At 45.7% G+C, this 19408-nt stretch overlaps 1 protein-coding gene across 16 annotated transcripts in view; it reads right to left on the reverse strand.

The window, feature by feature from the left end:
* The window catches only part of INPP4A (inositol polyphosphate-4-phosphatase type I A), a 136411-nt gene that overhangs the window by 48547 nt on the left and 68456 nt on the right, over positions 1 to 19408 (reverse strand). For 14 of the 16 annotated variants that reach the window (XM_041754432.1, XM_041754431.1, XM_041754424.1 and 11 more), the window contains exons 2-5: positions 10674 to 10744; positions 9549 to 9757; positions 8903 to 8947; positions 1706 to 1824 (exon numbers count right to left, since the gene is read on the reverse strand). In XM_041754432.1, the coding sequence (XP_041610366.1) occupies positions 1706 to 1824; positions 8903 to 8947; positions 9549 to 9654 (270 nt within the window). In that variant the 5' untranslated portion in view covers positions 9655 to 9757; positions 10674 to 10744. Of the gene's footprint in view, positions 1 to 1705; positions 1825 to 8902; positions 8948 to 9548; positions 9758 to 10504; positions 10745 to 19408 lie in introns of all 16 variants that reach the window. The other 2 variants (XM_041754416.1, XM_041754418.1) reach the window with 1 other exon arrangement.

Below are 19408 nucleotides of genomic sequence, written 5' to 3' on the forward strand. Positions count from 1 at the left end.
AGCTCACAGGTGCCCATTTTTGGCAGCTTAGCCCTGCTCCCCCAGAGTCCCATAACATATTCTCTTTCTGAGGCGGTGGTTAACTATCTCAGCCTAATGGTTAATGTTCCTGTTTGTGCCTACTGTGGGTTCCATGCCTCTAGCTCTGCTCCCTCTGCAGCTGCAGATCTAGTCTCTCAAGGTCTACTGGGCAGCGCCTCCTGGGTGGCCTGCTGGGGCCGCAGCCCACCCAACCTTACTCTTCATCTGCCCTTGGTTACGGCTACTTCTGGCTCTATTCCCAAGGAGGCTACAAATGTCTGTTTTGGTGCTTCTTTCTCCATCATTCTCAACCACCCAGGAACAATGAACTGCCCCCACATACCCACCACCAGGGCCTGTCACATGCACCCCTTCTCTTCACTCCTTCCCATTGCCAGTCAGGTCCTACATACTCCCCTAAATGACTATCAACTTAGGACCTCCCTGAAACACATCTAGTCAGGCGACTCCTCTCTGAAAGGCCTGCACTGGCCCATACAAAATCCTGGCCTGATGATCAAGGCTTCTCTCCCTTGTTCTCCCACTTAGGCCTTCTGCACACACAGAACAGGATAAGGTTATTCTCCAAACCCACATGATGCTTTCCTATTGCATGCCTTTGCAAAACTACCACACAACTCTGGTGTGCTCTTCAACATGTGGTCCCCAGACTGACAGCATGGCATCACCTGGGAGCTTATGAGAACTGCAGAGTCTTGAGTCCCACTCAGATCTCTTAAGTCAGAATTTCACTAAGCACCACCAAGGCAGCCTCTCCAATCCTCAGAGCTGGATGCTCCCCGCCTCCCACCTCCCAGGTGCTGCTCTCATCTCTCTACTCCACCCCCTCCCACATGGCTATGTAGAGAGAGGCCATACTCACTCTGCCTCCCCACTCACAGGATGGGGAGCTCCTTGAAGGCAGGGACTGGGCCTTCAAGGTATTTGTGTCAACCACAGCGCCTGGCACTGTGCTCCATGCAGGCAGAGCTCAGCAAATGCTTCGAAAACAAAATTGTTGATTTGAACTTGGAAATAAGTTTTCAAGAGAATGAAAAAAGATTCCAGAATATGAAGGGGGAAGAGGAGAAAATGCAGTTTATGTCTGTTTGAGACTCCTAGGGAGGAGCTATTAATATAGATGCTCATGTCACAAACAAAATCCTGCACAATCTCACACAGATCCTATACTTAGTTTCATAATTCATATACGGTGCTCAATTATCTAAAAGGGATTTCTAAAAGTCCCAAGATGAATGCACATCATTTAATTTAATGTAAAATGTAAATATAAAAAACACAATGCAAAAGGATCTACAAAAAGAGCCAATAAAAATATGGGTATACCCAGTAAGAAGGCTGGTTAATAGTTAATGCTCTCCAAACTTTGATTAATGAACACAATTCTCCAAAAGCAGCAGCCAAATGAAAATGACAAGGAAGAATGAGCTCTTTACCTCTTAAAAGGCAATAACCTCATAGGATCATTGTTTAAAAACAACCAGCCAATAGCTAATCCATAATTGTAAGGGATATGGCAAATATAATGCCACTCATATGAATGTGAAGAAAAGCATCAATGTACTGGGATCCCATGGAGGGCGCTCAGGTCATCTGCAGCCTATAAACATCGTGCGATGTTTAAAGATTGCAGAGCTTCAGGGTCAGAGCCAGTGGTACCTACCTCGATGATCTCCGTCTGTGCATGTTTTGTCCAGAATGCCTGAGGAGGGGTGGTTACACTCACTGCTACAAAACTATTTGGTTTTCGATCTAGCGATGGAGTATGCAACTCACTGCAAGCTATGGAATCAAGATAGGAAAGAAACAAATCCTTTAAAATCAGGCTCTAATTAGTTCTCTGTTCCAAACACACCCAAAGAAAGCAAACAAATAAAAAATCAATGACACTAAGGGGATGAGACAATTAGTCATCACATGGAGGTGGCCTTTTCCATTGGAAACAATCTCTTCTCCACCTGTCTCCCACTCCCATGAGAACTAGACCCTAACTATCAGTGGAAGACTGAGCTGAAGAGCACTTTCTGTGTCCATGGGTTAGAGAACACAACCTCACATGGGGTCTGACCCATAATGTTTGATGACCCATAATGTTTGACCTTAACCAACTGAACTAACCAGTTGAGCTAAGTAGCCACAGAGTTTATAAAATCAAGACACAGCTACACATGCCTGCATCCTATGGCTGTGGTGGCCAGCCTTAAGCTGTGGCCTCCCAAGGTCTCTGTGTGAATACATGTTGGAAGCAAATTTAAAAATCTGTGGCAACACAAACGTGTTTTTTTTTTTAAAGATGTCATTGCTCATCTATTCTCCTTATAAGATTCATATCAAATGCCAGATTACTGGGCAGCCCAGGTGGCTGAGTGGTTTAGTGCTGCCTTCAGTCCAGGGTGTGATCCTAGAGACCTGGGATCGAGTCCCACATCAGGCTCCCTGCATGGAGCCTGCTTATCCCTCTGCCTGTGTCTCTGTCTGCTTCTCTCTCTCTCTCTCTCTCTCTGTGTGTGTGTGTGTGTCTCATGAGTAAACAAAGAAAATCTTTAAGAAAAAAAAAAAGCCAGATTACTAAAAATGTTACTTTTTGGAACTAACAGTTCCTTTGGAACTGTTTCAGTTGCAAAATTTATTGTACTAATAAGCATTTTGAAATAGACAACACTCAGATAATTCTAGCATAGAAGTGACCCACAGGAACAATGATCACATTTTACCACTGAATCTAACACCCTATCTGTTGTGAAATGCACTATGAAAGCGAAAGGAGCTGGGGCCATTAGATTATGATATGCTATTGATTGTAAGACACCTTCTGATTAAATAGAAAGTAAAACATGAGAAAACACACATCTTAGAACTGATGAAATACATGGTAAATCAAAGTTCAACACAATTGTAGGGACAATTACCTTTTTTTTGAGGAGTAATACATGCTCCCCAGACTGTGGCAAGTCTTTGGTCGGTTTCCAGAGATCTAAAATAACTGATTGTGACCATTTTTGCCAGTGTTCTCACTGCCCCTTTATGGAGGAGAGGCTCTTTGGAGATCCTTACTCTGCCGATTCCTGCCCTCATCATTTCCATTTTTAAAAATGCTCATTGGTGATTTAAAATATAGAAATTGGTTTTTGCTTTGGAAAAACAATTTTAGTTTTCTATCCATGTGTATTATCTTCTCACAGGCCTTTATGAATTTTCATTATTTATTGGATATAATAAAATACAAAGAGCTTAGGTTTTCAATTCAATTAGTTTTGACAATCATACACACCTATACAACCAGCACCAAAACAAGATGAAAAACTTTTTCAAAACACCAGACTGGTAATTTCCCCTTCACACTTCCCAGTCAATTCTTCTACCTTTGCAACCAACTTCTGATTTCCATCACTTTTATCTGTTCTTGAATTTGAGATTCATCTATATTGTTGCATGTACTGATAATCACTCTCTTTTTTCAAACTGATGAGTTAGATTCCATTGTATGAATGTATCAAAATTTATTTATCCATTCTATTAATGGACATTGGGTTGTTTCTGGCGGTGAACCACTGTAAATAAAGGAGCTATAAATACTCCTGTTTGTGTCTTTCTGTGGCCATGGGCTTTCATTTCTTTTGCATAAGTACTTAACAGTGACATTTCTGGGTTATAGCAGAGGATATGTTTTCTAAAGTAGCTGCATCATTTTACAATCCCATCAGCAATGTATATGAGTTCCAGCTGTTCTGCATCCCCACCAACATTTGGTAGGGTTAGTCTTTATTTTATAGTTGTTCTAATGGATGTGTTTGAATTTGCATTTCCATGATGATTAATGATGCAAAGCATTTTTTCACCATGTGCTTGTTGTTGTTCCTTTTTATAACTTGTCAAGAATCTGCTTAAGCAGAGACCACGCTGAACCCACTGGATTTTAACCTAAGTAAATAAGTTTGTGTTGTTTCAAGGTGTTCAATGGTAATTTGTGTTATGGCAGTGATAGCACACTAAAGTACAGAGTTAGTGCTTTTTGCACTGAGAAATCTTTGCCTACCCTGAGGTTGGGAGTGACCCTCTGTTTTCTTCTAGAAGCTTTAACGCTTTATTCATTTTGAACATTCTCTTCGATTTCTTCTGCTAGGTCTGGTGCAGCAGGAGGCAGGGATTTGACCATTTCACTTGCTTGTTTGTCCTCCCTTAAGCTTCATGTTTAAGTGACTGAAGGCCTGGTTTTTCTCAGCTTGTCCCTTCATCAGGTGTGGGTTCTCATACCCACGTGAAGCAGGAACATTTGAGTCTTTGAAGCACAAGTGACAGCGGACAGATTGAGGTATAACAGGTGGCTAAAGCCGGGAAGACTGGTGTCAGGATAAGGGGTAATCAGCCAACAGCCACCTTCAAAACACACCCTCCTGCAGGTAACTGCTCTTCAGACCCAACCCCTAGACAGCTAAGTCTCATTCAGTGTTTATTCCTAGCCCAAGGGCTTCCATGGCTCTTTCCCTCAGCAGCCCAAAGTCACATCTGCTGTCTGTTTCTTATATTGCTTTGGCATATTCCCAGAGAAGTCATGAGTCTCTGGCATGTATGCCTCATCTCTCCAATCAGATCACCTGTAATCTCAGCTGGATAAGTGCTGTTGAGGCAAAAGCAATAATATGGATTTCAACTACGTATTCTTTGACTGCAATTCTGTATCCAAGCATTTACCTCAAGGAAATAATCACCAAAACGTGTGAAAGATCTATGTACAAATGTATTCACTGGGGTGGTGTCTATATTGGCAAGTTAGAAAGAATCTAAATAGGAAATTGGTTACAATAAACATGGTACAGCCATACAGTAGAGTCTACGTAGGCATCCGAAGTGATGGGGCAGATTCCAGGTTTATTACAATGAAAAGATACCAATGACATTTTGCCACATGAAAAAAATACCAGCGTGACATTTTTGTAGATAATCCCATCACCCCTACAGGCAAAAAAAAAAAAAAAAAAAAAAAATCATTAAAAATTCTGTATAGCACTGTGTGGGTATAAAAAATATTTCTGGGGGATCCCTGGGTGGCGCAGCAGTTTGGCGCCTGCCTTTGGCCCAGGGCGTGATCCTGGAGACCCGGGATCGAATCCCACGTCAGGCTCCCGGTGCATGGAGCCTGCTTCTCCCTCTGCCTGTGTCTCTGCCTCTCTCTCTCTCTCTCTCTCTCTCTCTGTGACTATCATAAATAAATTAAAAAAAAAAATTAAAAAAAATATTTCTGGAAGGATCCATACCAAAATGCCAACTGTGATTATTTCTGATAGGGTATTTTCCTCTAAGGTTTTGTCTATTATAGGTTTTAAAATGAGCCCTTCTTAATTTTAAACTTAACATAAAATATTTGACCATTCAATCCTCTTTTTTCCCCCCATTGTGGTAAAAATAACTTAAGATGAAACTCACCCTTACCTTTTTAAGCTGTTTTTCCCCCGTGTGCCTCAATCAAATGGCTATTGTACCATCCTTGATTTGCAAGAATCAGAAATATCCTGATTTCTATCACAGGAGTGAAGATTTTTACCTTGGTTACATCAACTCTCATCCTGTCTCTATACTCGATCAGTTTAGCTCAAGGTTTTTTTTGTTAAATCCATATTCTGCATTAGTAAAGTTAAGTGAATATTATTATGAGCTAAGTGGGATTTCCTTCGATTTTCTCTTGTGCTGGGCCCTGTTTTCTGGCTCCCATGTCTTCCTTGTTCTCAATTTACTCCCTCGTTTGGGTGGAACACATCCTCCACTCACTTCCAGAGAAAGGATGTGGGAGAAGTTTGAGAGTCTGCAAAGCTGAAGTAAGTTTCTTTCTCCCCTCATATTTGACTGTCTGGCTGAGTAGAGAATTCCAGATTGGAAATATTTTACCACTCACAGTAAAGGTGCTCCCTTTCCATCGTCAAGTTCCCAGTGTCCCTGAGAATCTCCTCTGCTCTAGTCTGACCCCAGTCCTTGGATATGACTTGTTTTGTTTCTTTCCCCTTCTGAAAGTTTAAGGATCTTCATTTTATTCCCAGTGCTCTGAAATCTCACCAGGATGTGCCTTGTTCTGGGGCTTTTTCAATTATTATGCTGGGCCCTGGTAGGCATTTGTCACCCAGAAACACTGCAGTTCTAACAGACTTCTTATTTCTTGGTAATTCCCCTCCCTTCTACCCTTTTCTGTTTTTTTCCTGTAAATGTCGGGCTTCCTGGATTTGCTAATTTTCCATTTCAAGTTCTCTCCCATTTTCTATTTTGCTTCAAAATTTTTACTTTTGGGGATAATTCCTTGAATATATTCCAACGTTTATTGACTTTTTAAGGTATTTTTAAAAAATCATACTTTAAGTTTCTAAGATTGCCCTTGTTTTTCTTTTCTTTCTTTTTTTTTTTTTTTAACAGCATCCTGTTCTTATTTTATGGATATGCCATCTTTTCTTGAGGCTACAAATTTTTTTTTTGACATTTTCTTCTACTTTCTTTAATGTCTGCATTTCTTCCAAGTTCTGTTTTTTTCCTACTTCTTCTTTCATGTGTGGGCCTTCTACAAAAGCCTTCAATCTTTAACCATTCTCACATTTTGTTTTAAATCAACTTTGAGGGATATGTAAAAAAACATGCCCATTTAAAGTGTGGAGCTCAATGACTTTTGATAAATGTATACATCCATATAGCCACCACAGTCGAGAGAGAGAGAACATTTCCATTGCCCAAAGGGTCCCCTGTGCTCCTTCCAGTTGGTCTTCACCAGTACTCCTAGACAACCACTGATAGGTCTTTTGTCACTGTGGATTAGTCTTCCTGAGTTCCACATAAACAATCATAAATATACAACCTTTTGAATTGGCTTCTTTCACTCTGCATGATGCTTCTGAGATTCATCATGTATGTATCAGTACCTTTTCTTTTTCCTTGCTGAGTGGTATTCCACTGTATGCATGTACCATAGTGAATTCTCCTGGTGCTGGATATGTGGGTTGTTTCCAGTGTTGGCTATTATGAATAAAGATGCAACTAGTATGCATGTAACCAATCTTTATATATGCACAAAAGAATGTCCATTCATTTTTAAGAATGAGGTATCAGAAGGCTGAGTATGAGGGGGGCTGGATGGGTTCCACAACAGTACCTGAGTGGCTGGCCAGCCTACTTTTTGGTTGGGGTCCAGAAAGCCATCATTTGTGTCTTTAGGGGGAGTGGAAGTGGATGGTTCACTTTCTCCAGAGTGAGAGCCTCCTTCCTGAAGAATAAGCCTGGCAAAATTAGGGGAAGAGGAAGAAGGCTGGGGAGGGCCTGGTGGGGGCTGCTATTCAGTAGACTTCTGGCCCTTCATCACACTCTCCTCTGAGCTTATGGACCTCAGCCCAGAGCCTCTCTGCCTCCCAAGTTTCTTACAAGAGTAACCACCAGTCCCTGCAGGACTGACAGTGTGGTGGAAACTTGAACCCCAAACTCTTCCTTACACAAACTTTCCAATAAGTCCCTGCTTTTGTCTCTAAACTCCACAGTATCTTTGGGATAAATCCAGCACCCTCACAGCCATGAAGGTGTGACCACACTCCTCTCCATCTGCTCCCTCCTCCTCATGGGTTACATTTTGGGGGTTCCAAAAATGTCTCACTGCACAGTGTGTGTGTTTCTGTTTCTTATTCTTCCTGACATGTGAGATGACTTAAGACAAGGGGGTGGGAATAAGTTCACTTTTCACTTGTGAAACTGGAGGCTCTTGGGCTAGTATTACAACTTGTGAAAAACAATAAAGCTCGAGGTTGGAAGTGGGCAGCTGCGGGAATCCCAGCAGGATTAAACGCTGCTTCTCCCAACCTCCTGTCCCTAGTTCAAAATGCAGGACTCCCTGCCAGTGCAGAACCAGCCATCAAGTCACAGTTGGGAAACCCTCTGAATTTGTTTAGGGGCATTCGGTTGGAAATGGGGATGCTTTCAAAGTGTAATATTAATTTGAGAATAATGCCCCATTTGTAAATATTTATCATTTGTCAAAGTTGTTTGTCTGATTTTGCTTTAAGCACCATGATCTTTTTTGTCTCTCAAATGGTAACATCCCTTACAGCACATGAGGAAACTGGTCCAGTAAGGTCAAGCGACGGACTCAAGGCTGTGTGGTTGGTTTGTAATAGTCTGGACTAGAATCCAGGTCATCTGACTTTTGAGGAGATGCTTCTTTTAAGTCATACCACCTCCCGGCCACCACTGCCAGCCCATAGGCCAATGCTCACCACTGCCCAGGGGACAAGGGAAGGGGAAGAGGAACACAGGATAACGTCAGGCTCAGGCAAAGAACCATCTGCAACTGGTGGGCCAGGTGGTTGGACCTTCTGGGTAAGCCACAGTAATGCCATGCTTCCCTGATTCCAGAGCCAGCACATTCTACTACAGTTTTTTAGGACAAGTTTAGGGCATTCAGGGCAGTATTTAGGATATTCTGATGCTGTCCAAGTGAGAAAGCACTAGGTGTCATCACCTTCATTCACAAAGCAGGGAATAAGGGCTAGGCAACTAAACTCAACTGCACAGGGCCTTATGGCTGGGTCTGACAACCCTGGCCCTGAACCAGTTCTCACACCTCTCCAACCCTGTCCTAGGAGGAGGGGGGCTGTCCTTGTGGGCACTTATACCCTGCCCCCTGACCACTGCCAGCCTGGAGGAAACGCATGCTGAAGAGACCCAAGGCCTGAGGCTTCCAGGTTCCCTCCCATGCACAAGACATTGACACCCGCCTCGTGGCTTCATCTTAGAAACAATTCAATAGCAGTGACTTTTCTGATACAAATTCATGCCAAGATCCTGCTTTTGTTTTTAAGCAACATACATTTTTAAACAAAAAATTAAAAAAGATACTTACCTAAGCTGAATTCTAAAATGGGCTCATCTGGATCTTGTATATTTCCTGAATAAAGAAGAAATGACAGGAAAAAAAGTCACCCTTAATAAACTTTTCCTGGCATTTAGATTTTATTCAAAAGACTCAACATTCTACTCCCCACCACCCCCACTTCAGAAACTGGTATATGAGATCACTCATTTTCTAAACATTTTGCTTCTGAGATTCCTAAGAAGTCTCAGACTCCTAGACCAAACCCCCCTCCCTACTCAGCTCTGCATATTCACAACAAGAAGGGCTTTGATCATGGCCTGGCCACTTGCCAGACAGGCACTTGCCAGATGGGCACTGTGGACATTCCCATATCGCCTACTGGCAAATGAGCTGTGGGGGTGCCCACCCAAGCTGGAAAACTGCCGGTGGGCAGACTGCAATGGAAGCAGTTTCCAGGAAGAGAGCTGACCTCCTCCCTCCCCATTCCCTGATTCAACCAGAAGAATGCTACACCAGGGTGCCCTCCAGCCTGGGGCAGTCACTGGGGGCTTATTGTGACTATCCTCAGGGTACCCCAGGAGGCAGGTGTGGCCTTCCCAGCTCCTCTTATGGTGTGGGACCTATGTGTTGTGACCTTGTACCAGAAACCCAGTGCAGGTCCTATGAGGCTCACCTGCCAGAGAGAGGCCCAGCATGTCGGCTGCCACATCAATGGTGGAAGCCCGCTGCATCGCACGGGCCCTGGCGCCATGGCGAGGGCTGTGCTCTCTTGCTGTCATGATGTCATTGGTGATGTTGTGCTTCCTGTTCCTGGGTCAGACCACGCCTGATTCCCCGGGAAGCGCTGTCACCAAGCCCTAGTCCCCTAAGGTGGCAGTAGTCCTGAGAAAGAGGCACAAATACTGGTGTGAAACACGGATGGTGACTGAGAGACCGTGTTCTCATGGAGACAGTATGGGTCTAACATGGGCAAGTGAGGAGTGGAGAGTCCAATGATCTAGGCCCCGTCTAGTGACCTCTTCCTCTATGCTCTTCAACACTAACACTCAAATACCACCAGTACATATGCTCATGGGATTATGTAAGAAAATCATGATCTCTTCAACAAAGACATACTACATGAAATGATGGTTTAGATATAATCATAAAAGATGGCTTTTGAAATTTTCTTGTTTTATTAGCCTTTTCTGTTGACAAGTCTCTTAGAATCTTTAAAATTAAATCAATTCATCTCTGCCAGAAGGATATAATATACACAAGAGGTCTGCAGCCCACTGGCTGTAACGGCACAGTAGAACATTAGAGAGACAAGGGCACTTTTCTCCAACCTGTTCTCTTTCTTCCCAGAGCTACAGAAACTTCACATGTGTTTTGGTCTTGGGCTTGCTTTCCTATAATACATGTGTGTGTCATTTATGACTGACTCAAGTGGACAGTGCTGTGCTATGGATACAGAAGTCTCTGGGCAAAGTGCCAACACAGGCTGAATCAGACAGATTCAGCCAGATGCTCTGGCATGGCACAGAACACACACTATGCTCTAAGAAGTGGGTTAAGCAGTAAGAAGTGAGTTTCATGTTTTTCTAGCCCTCTATGCTACAATTCCTGCTGTCTCTAGAAGGAACCAACCTTTAGAAGTGAAGATAATTAGATGGTACAATAAAGCTGATTTAAGACACTCCTTTTCAAAGGTTTCCACGTATCCAGACACTGTCTTCTCAAAGTCTGTCAACACCTGTGCCCCCAAAGGGCCTGTGTTCTTGCTCTCAAGTTAATATTCATTCACCCAGCAACTTACTGGACATGTTTGTTCTTGGACTAGTTGAGACATGTGGCATTTCTTCATAGAAGCTCGTCCAAATCCATCATCTAAAAACAGAAAGTTATAAACTTAACAAGCTGGTCAAATATGAAGTTCTTGAGAATGCATATTATAACGCAACACTTATGCTATCAGAGATGCCTAGAGATATGGGGAAGATATGGGGAAGCCAAGAGCTACTATAAATTCCTTTGAGCTCCACACAACAATCTAATCTTTTGGCTCAAAAGCAAAGGTTTTTGCTGATGCCCAAAAGAATGAGAAACAGAAAATGCACATTCCCACTCCCCTCTTCCAGGAGTGATCCAAGGGAACACGTACCAGCCCTAAAGCATTCATTGTGTGGCTTGGATGTGGTTAAGGAAAAATGAGCTGAGAATCTGAGTCCCAGTCATCCTGCTCACAAATGTCAGGCCCTGGAAGAAACTGCCGGGCCCCTCTGAGGCTCTGCTTTCTGGTGTCTAAGATGAGGCTGGTTGTACTTGTCTCACAGGGCTGCAGCGAGAACCAAATGTGCAAAAACAGAAGAGGGCTCTACCCTGCCGTGGCTGCGTGGGCCTTGGGTGCCTTCCTGTGGAAAAGAACACCCAGGCTCCGACGCAGTCAAGAGAGACTGTCAGGGCAGACCTCAGGACCCAGTGTGTGACCTATCTGAAATACCTGGAGTCTGGGTACAGATGATAGGCAGAAGTGTGGTTGGCCCTCGGGCAAACTCTGTTTCTCTTGCAGGTTGAGCTCCTCCCCCTCCCACTGGAGCACCTAGGGACTGTTAGCCTGGGCACCTCAGCCGAGAGGACAGTGGCCGCTGACAGCAAGAGGCATACAAAGTCACAATATGCAATGAAAATGGTAAAGAGAACAGGGAAAGTACTTACAGTACTAATATCTGTAATTTATAATAATGCTTGTACAAATTAACAAAAAACACCTCACTAAAAATGCAAGTGGTAAAGATATGAATTCATAAAAGAGGAATACATGTGGTAATAAACATTTTGGAAAAGTGGCCAAACTCATTCATAACAAAGGAATGCTAAAAACTCCTTATATTCATCTAAAGTAGTCTTCTAAAAGAGGTTTGTTTGCTCTTCTCATGAGTATGTGCTTTGTTGGCAGACCTAGGGGAAACTATAGGGTTCACCTATATTATTGATAACATTTTTAAGTGGAATGTGCATTTTAGAAATTTATCAAATTATTTATCACATTACATATCAAAATTTATTAACAAAAACAAAATTCTTGTCATCAGGCCAAAGATGCTTATTGTAGCATTACTTATACTGACAAACACTGGAACCAATCTAAATGCCCAGCTACAAGTAAGTGGATTCTGGACTATCTATAAGATACGCTATCACATGGCTGTTAAAATGGTCATGATAAAGTTAATAAGCACATGACAATTTCTTCAACCTCATTAGTGATCAGGAAACTACTAACCACAACCATGTGATCCCTGCACATTCATTAGAATAGCTAAAAATGGAAGAAAAAAAGAAAGAAAGAAAATACCAAGTCTTGGTAAGGATGTAGAATAAAAGGGGCCCCAAGACACTGCCAGTGGAGGATGAAATGGCTCAGCCATGCTGGAAAACTAGCAGTACCTAATCAAGCTGAACATACACCTACACCGTGACCTAGTATACAGCTCAGAGATGAATTGCTAACAGAAATGCATATTTATGTTCACAAAGGTATAAAGAACATTTACAGCATAACATTTGTAATAGTCAAACTCAAGCAACAATCCAAGCATCCATCTGCTGTAAACAAAACAACACAGATGGCTTTTAGAAATGATGTCAAGGGGGAAAAGCCAGTCACATGAGAGAGTATCAAGGGAATTCTATCTCTATAAAGTTCAAGCACAGGCCAAATGAGTCCGTAGTGCCAGAAGTCAAGACAGTGATATGTTTGAGGGACGAGTACTGACTGGAGAGGGCACATGGGGCAGGAGAAGGCTTGTGGGCTCTCTGGTGATGCTCTGTCTCCTGTTTGGGGCTCTGGTTTTAAGACTGAATTTACTATGTAAAATTCATTGAACTGTACATGAGTGATTTTTATACTTCAATAAAAAGCTTAATTATTTTAATGACTACAATAAAGACAACAGCATGAGAAAATGTTTATGTCAGCTCTGCGTCATATTTTTACTAAAATCTTCTACTTGGTTCTGATCATAGTCATTTAAAAAGCGCACAGATTGCGGCACCTGGGCCGCTCAGTCGGTTAAGCACTTGCCTCTTGATTTCAGCTCAGGTCGTGATCACAGGGTCATGAGATCAAGCCCTACATCTGGCTTACTCACTCTAAAATAAATAAATCTTAAAAAAAAAAAAAAAAAGGTTGGACATAGAGGGAAAGATCCAGGAGGAGACCACATGGAGAAGGTGGCCATGCTGGGGGTGTGACCACAGGGAACAGGTCCCTGTCTCAACTTAAGGTCATCCTCTTGCATCACTGTAAGTTGCACCCCACACTGGCCAGAGGCAGAGGCAGCACCCTGGGCATAAATCGGCTCAAAGAAGGCACTCTTCTTTCTTGACCTTCTTCCCAGCGTGTCTGCAGCATTCCACTGCCCTGCCTGGCTGCCCTGCTCAGCCTGTAATGAAACTGTGATCACTCCCCTACACTTGGGACAGTGCAGACATGTCACCTGACAAAAGGCAACTGTACCCCAACTACCTGCCAGCCCAAGGGAGGCTCTCGAATGCCCTGACCTCACTTACCCGCTACCTCTCCCCTTGCAGGGTCCCTTCTCCTAGGAGGGCGGAGGGTGTCACAGGCATCACAGGAGCCTGTGGATAGAAATGCTTAAAGGGGAATATTGACAGATTAATTTTACATTTCACAGAGTTAACAGACCAGAGAAGCTTTTGGGTCAAGAGGACCTCAGAAGCCACTACATGGTTATTTAGGGCATTTAATTAGGATCTGCAACTTAAGTCATCAAGACCCAGAACACAGATCTGATCTGTGCAACTGAACTCGATTTTCCTGATTAATCTCATTAATTTAAAGTAATTCGCCAAGGATTCTTATATTCCCAAGGTCCCCAGTTTTCCTCCTGGCCCCATTTGAAGACCAGAGCTCATTAGGAGGAGGAAAAACTGCACTTACATCAAAGAGGAGAGCGTGTGGGAGTTGTTCAAGGAACTGGAAATTTTTTTCTTGGGGGCAAGAAGAAAGAAAGAAGCAGTAACTCATGAAACTAACTGCCTCTTCTCCTCACTCTGTGAGAGACATGGGACCCCTTCTGACAAGAAGACACCAATTATCAACCTGGTAGCAAACCCAGTAATGTCCCTTCCACCTGTGAGGGGGTAGGGGGTGGTGGAAGAGGGAACATAAGCAAGATAGGAGGGATGTGGTGGTTCATGTAGGTCCATGGCATTCGTGACGTTGGTAGTGGCTGTCAGAAGCTTCTCAGGAAGCCAGTCTTGGAAAAGGTCTGCCATCCTCCTCCACAGAACATGGGTTCCTAGGTGCGGAAGGGGTTCTGGAGGCCCCTCTGGCTCAGTAAGTTCTTAGAGCAGCTGAACTGGAGCAGAGTGGGAAGAACTAGCCACAAAACTCCATTTTCATCTGTCTTATACAGTGGGGGGGGGGGGGGGTTCTTCTGAGGATAACCTTAAAGAGGAGTTGCACGGATGACATCACCAAAGTCCAGACAAGGTGACTTCCTCAAGGTCACATGGAGGTAAAGGATGAACTACCAGAATCGACCAAAAGCAAAGAGCCCAAATACAACTGGGGCACTCTGCCTCCCCAGCCCACCCTGTCACTGTCGCTGCAGACAGGGAACAGGCTCCCAGCAAAACTTCCCTGGGCCTCTCTGCTCTCCAAATACAGGCAGCAAAGGAGAGAAAGTCAGACAAAAGGCTCCAGTGAATCAGAGCATGAATCAGCAGCCCCTGAGGAGGGGGCTACTACAGGAGTCAGAAAGAGGAAGTTTTCCATCAAAACCCCCAATCCAGGAAAGCCACGATCACAGATCAATAAGGCATCACAGTGCCCACTGGCACATCACTCCTGATAATAACTTGAGAGAGACAGCTGCCACTTCCCACATGCAGCCCCCCACCTACAGCCAGCGCCCAGCAGCCAACAGCCCTGCCTCAGTCTCCCTAACAGGGCAAGCCAATCTGTACCCCAAGATAATGCACTTCCTGATGTGACCACGGGGTGAGCAGCGGGGTACCTTGTGTCTTATGAATGCCAGACTTAAACTCCTTGCTTCTTCCATATCCTCCTAGGTGCCTCATTCAAGCCTGAACACAGATTGGGGGGCTTGGGATCCTCCAAGGGACCCTTCCTCCTGATTCCTGGCTGGAGGCAGGGCACTGAGTGAATGATTCCAAGGCCCAGGGTAAGGGAAGGAATCCATTGAAAGAAACTAGGTCCTCGAGTCTGGGAAGAACAGAGCCCCCACTCCCTACCCCTTCCTACACGGAGCTGAGCTTGAGTATGAAATAACCTTTGTTGTGTGAAGCCACTGAGATCTGGGAGGTGGCTGTTATAGCCACTAACATTAGTTACCTGGACTAAAGTCTGGCACATTCTAGGCACCCAATAAATGGTCATGATGAAAATAAAACTCACAGCCACTAGTTCATACTTACTTACAGTGTTTAGGAAAGAATGCTGCTTTATTCTCTACAGGAGGTATGAGAAAAGGGCTTAAAGGTGGCAGGGAGACCTCCACCCGGGGCCAGGAAATGAACAGAGCACAGAGAAGTAAAAAACCCACTTTAGCAGACAATCAATCCAGAAAGTCTTTTGTCCCCTCTAATCCCACATCAGGCTCAGGACACCTTGATATCTCTCCTGTCCCTCCCCCACCCCAATATCACCTGGCTGGACCTGGATCTCACCACCCCAGATACACACTAGGATGGAAGCTGGCACTAATGTTGAGAAAGCAAGTTCTCTGAGGTGACTGTAGAGCTGCTAGTTCAACCAGGAGAGAAAAAGAGACCCATCTCTCCCACCGGGCACCCAAGGTTAGCCTCATTTCAACAGGAGCCAGCTGGGAATTGGGGCCACCCAGGGCTCCACTCAGACCTGGTCCACACCCAAAAGGCGTCTTGGGACCCTTGGGGTTTCAGGGCCGTGGATTCATTGAATCCCAGCAAATAAGAGAATAACAACAGCATGGACACAAACACTACAACATGGACACAAACCTCAAGTGGGCACAGGGTGGGTGGGGTACAGCTGCCCATGACAAAAAGTGAATGGGCCAGAGCCACAGTGGCTACGAAAACAGGGATGGGCAAGGCCAGTGCAGAGGAATAGGAGCAGTATCTCCAGAATGGCCAAGGGCAAGTCAGAGGCTCCTGTCTAGGCAAAGGGAGATCTGGTGTGTGAGGTTGAGTGCGTCCAGTGCCAAAACAGCTCCTGTTCTGTTCCCAGGCATCTGACCAGGTCAGTTACCAGTAAAGGAAGATTCAGTAGATGGGCAAGGACCAGAAAGGTCTGGCTTCTGAATATTCCAGAACAGCAGGCAATGGCAGCAGAAAGCTCTGGCTTATATATGGAATAAATGAATGAATGTGTGCCTCTACATGACATCCCAGAAATTTAAGGGCAATGAGTCAAGTTTTGGTGCACAGGAAATGCCAGAATGGTTGTAAACAGAGGATTGTGCTACTGGGGTGGGGAGACACACTAAAAGCATTCTTCCTTAAATAACACAAACTTGAGCAGGCTGCTGAGAAAGCCTAGGAGGGTGCTGAACTGTGGAGAAGACTGCCAGTTGGTATACAGCAGGTAAGGGTGACGTGTGGGATGAACCACTGTAAGCAGAGCAGAGGCACAGGTTCTGGCAGGCATGGGCAGCAGGAATTAGGCCAAGCTGGGACTTAGCAGCAAGGGTTCCTTGATCATAATTTGCCCATTTTGGGGACTTCTTCCTCCACTGGATGCTTCACCTCTCTGTGCCCCTCCCTACCCTAAAATGCATGAGATTAGTGGAAACAAGCAGATCTTTCATCTTTTTCTCTTTCAAACAAGCCAACTGCCTAGAAAAGATCTTAATCTTTTAAACAAAGTCAAAGATGCCTCCTTACCATAAAAAGCCAGGAATGCTGCCTGCCTCCAAGGCTCAGGTATTAACTGGGCAGGAAAGGCCCGATGCCGCAGGAACGAAGACAAGGCTAGAGGACAGGGAGGCCTGTAGTGCCCCTCTGGCCCCAAGCCCAGCAGGCCCCGGACAGCCTGCTCCACAGAGGGTTCTTAGCACCTGCCCTTGTGCGACCCAGACCCTCGGGTCAACCCTGTGGAGGCCCGGAGCTGGGTGCGGGAGGCTATGTACTGGCTCAGTTAGTGTCACTCCCCTCTCTGGGGGGACTGGGTGGAAGCTACTGAGCTCCCCTCAGGCTCAGTTGCACAATCCATAAAACAGGAGTAACAACACCCACCTCACCAGGATGTAAAGAGACGAGTAACACCCCCACAGAGAGCCTGGCACAGAGACTGGCATCAGGCATGTGAGTCTCCTGGCTCTGCCTAGCCTCTAATGCGTCTAGTTCCATGCCACACTTCTAAGGGGGCCACCGATGAGCCTGGAGAAGGCCTTTCTTTCCCTCCAGCTGAGCTTACTGACATTTCTACACAACTTTCCAGCCAGAACTCTTCACCCAGGTCCGCAGCACTTTGCCCGTGCTTCAGTTTACAGAGTTTACAGTGATCGTGGTACCTAAACCAAACACCCAGGCCCAAAGGTTGCCATGGGGAAGGGATGGGTGAATGGAGCGCCATTCCAAAAGGCAGTGTGGTGGGTGTCAGACCTGGTCAGCCACAGGGAGCCTCGTCTCCTTCACAAAGCACCTTTTGTGAGCCTCAAGTTCCTCGATGGTAAAATGAGAAGCTGGCTGATATAAGGGCTCCAGGGTCGGACCCCATCCCAGCCCCCCAGGGAAGAGGAGTGGCTGCTCTGTGCCTCGGGGCTGAACACCCATTAGGATCCTGTTCTGAGGGCCAGCACCCACCACAGTCCTCTCTCTGTGGAGGCCTGCTTCCTCCTTCCCCTTCTGTGCCAGGGACCCAGGCTCTTCCACTTCTCAGTCTCTGTGCTGCACAGGGCCTTGGACCCAGGAAAGAGGTTCACTGTGCCTCTAAGTGTCCGACTGCGAGAACACCGCTAACCAATGAGTGTGCTGCAAACCTACCCAGGGCAGCCGGTGGCAAAATGCAGGACAAAAATGCCTCAGAAAGTCAGGCCAGAGATCTGTGTGTGGCTGGAGTGTGTTGTCACCTGCAGGCACAAATCACCCCACCCCGGGCCTGCACTTGGCCACCTTTTTTCCCCAGCTTTCCACTTCCCCAAGCCCTGTTCTCTGCTGGTGACGCAGAACAGGCAGCAGTGGTAATGGGTTGGCCCAAGTTAATTAACTAGCCTGCCCTCCTCCATTTAAGGAATATGGTAGCTGATATAAGACAATGCCTTAACCCAGATTCCGCATGTCTCTGCCTCCGAGGGAGGAGTCAGTCACCTTGGGTGGGTGCGCACATATTCCCCTCAGCTGGGGCTAGGGCCCAGAAGCAGGACAAGCCCAGACGGTTCCAGCTCCCCTCCAGCCCCCCCCCCCACCCCCGTTTTCCCATCTCAGTCAATGGCAGCTCCATCCTTCTACTTGCTCCAGCCGAGAAACAAAATCAGTGCCGGCTCCTCAACTACTCTGCCTCTTGTACCCCACACCCAATGCATCGGTGATCCTTCCGCTCTACCTTCCCCACACATCCAGACTCCAGCCTGCCTCGGCACCCCTGCCCCACTGCCCTGGTTTCTGACAGTCCCTCTGCAGCTGTCTCTACACGGCACTGGAGAGGCCAGGAACCTTTCTGCCAGCATCTTCATCTGGCTCCTACCTGGCTTGCTTGCTGTTTAGACCTCCCTGGTCAGCCAACCTCTTAGAGGCTGCTCTTCCTTGGAATACATCGGAGAGCAGTCGCCTCACCTCCAGTATGTCCTTCCTAAAAACCAGCCTCTCCAGAAGGTCTTTGGGACAGTCCAGCTTAAAACTGACTTGTGGCTCATATATAAGCCATGAACTTTGGGGGACTGTCTGCTAGAACTAGCCTGAAAATAAGTAACCCTGAAAAAGTGCGTAGAAGGATTTGTGTCAAGCAACACAGGCGCAAACCGTGGTTTGGGGGCTCACATCCAGGAGATGAGAGAGATGTGTTAATAATAAGTGCTTATATGGGAGAAATGCGGGCAGCAGATGCAGAAAGGGGGCCTGCACCAAGGGGTCTTCTGGTGGCCTCTGCTGTTCTGAGCCCTCCCACACCCCACATCTCTTAAGCCACTTAAGCACGTTTTTTTCCTTCTATGCTTCATGCTGTTTCTTCTCTATAAATGGACAATCTCTTCAACAAGGGTCTCTCACGGACCAGGCCTTAAGGACACAAAGATGAACAGGGGGACTTGGTCAGGAAATGCATGACCAGAATTGCAACAGAAACATGAATGGAGGATAATCTGAGGACCACACTGGTGCTGGTAAAACATGTTCCCAAACCCTCCCTCGTGGAAGGGCTGGCCTGCTGTCCCTGCACCGTTTACTGGCAGGGGTGCCCCAGGTGCTAGAACCAGGGATTCTGGAGGCACTTTCTCGATGGGAATCAACCCAGTGTTGATTCAGTCCTCTCACTCCCATGCACCAGGCTTCATTTGTCACTTGACTGCCACAGAAGTTTACCAG

The sequence above is a fragment of the Vulpes lagopus genome, chromosome 5 (genome assembly GCF_018345385.1).
Source record: "Vulpes lagopus strain Blue_001 chromosome 5, ASM1834538v1, whole genome shotgun sequence".
Classification (NCBI taxonomy): Eukaryota; Metazoa; Chordata; class Mammalia; order Carnivora; family Canidae; genus Vulpes; species Vulpes lagopus.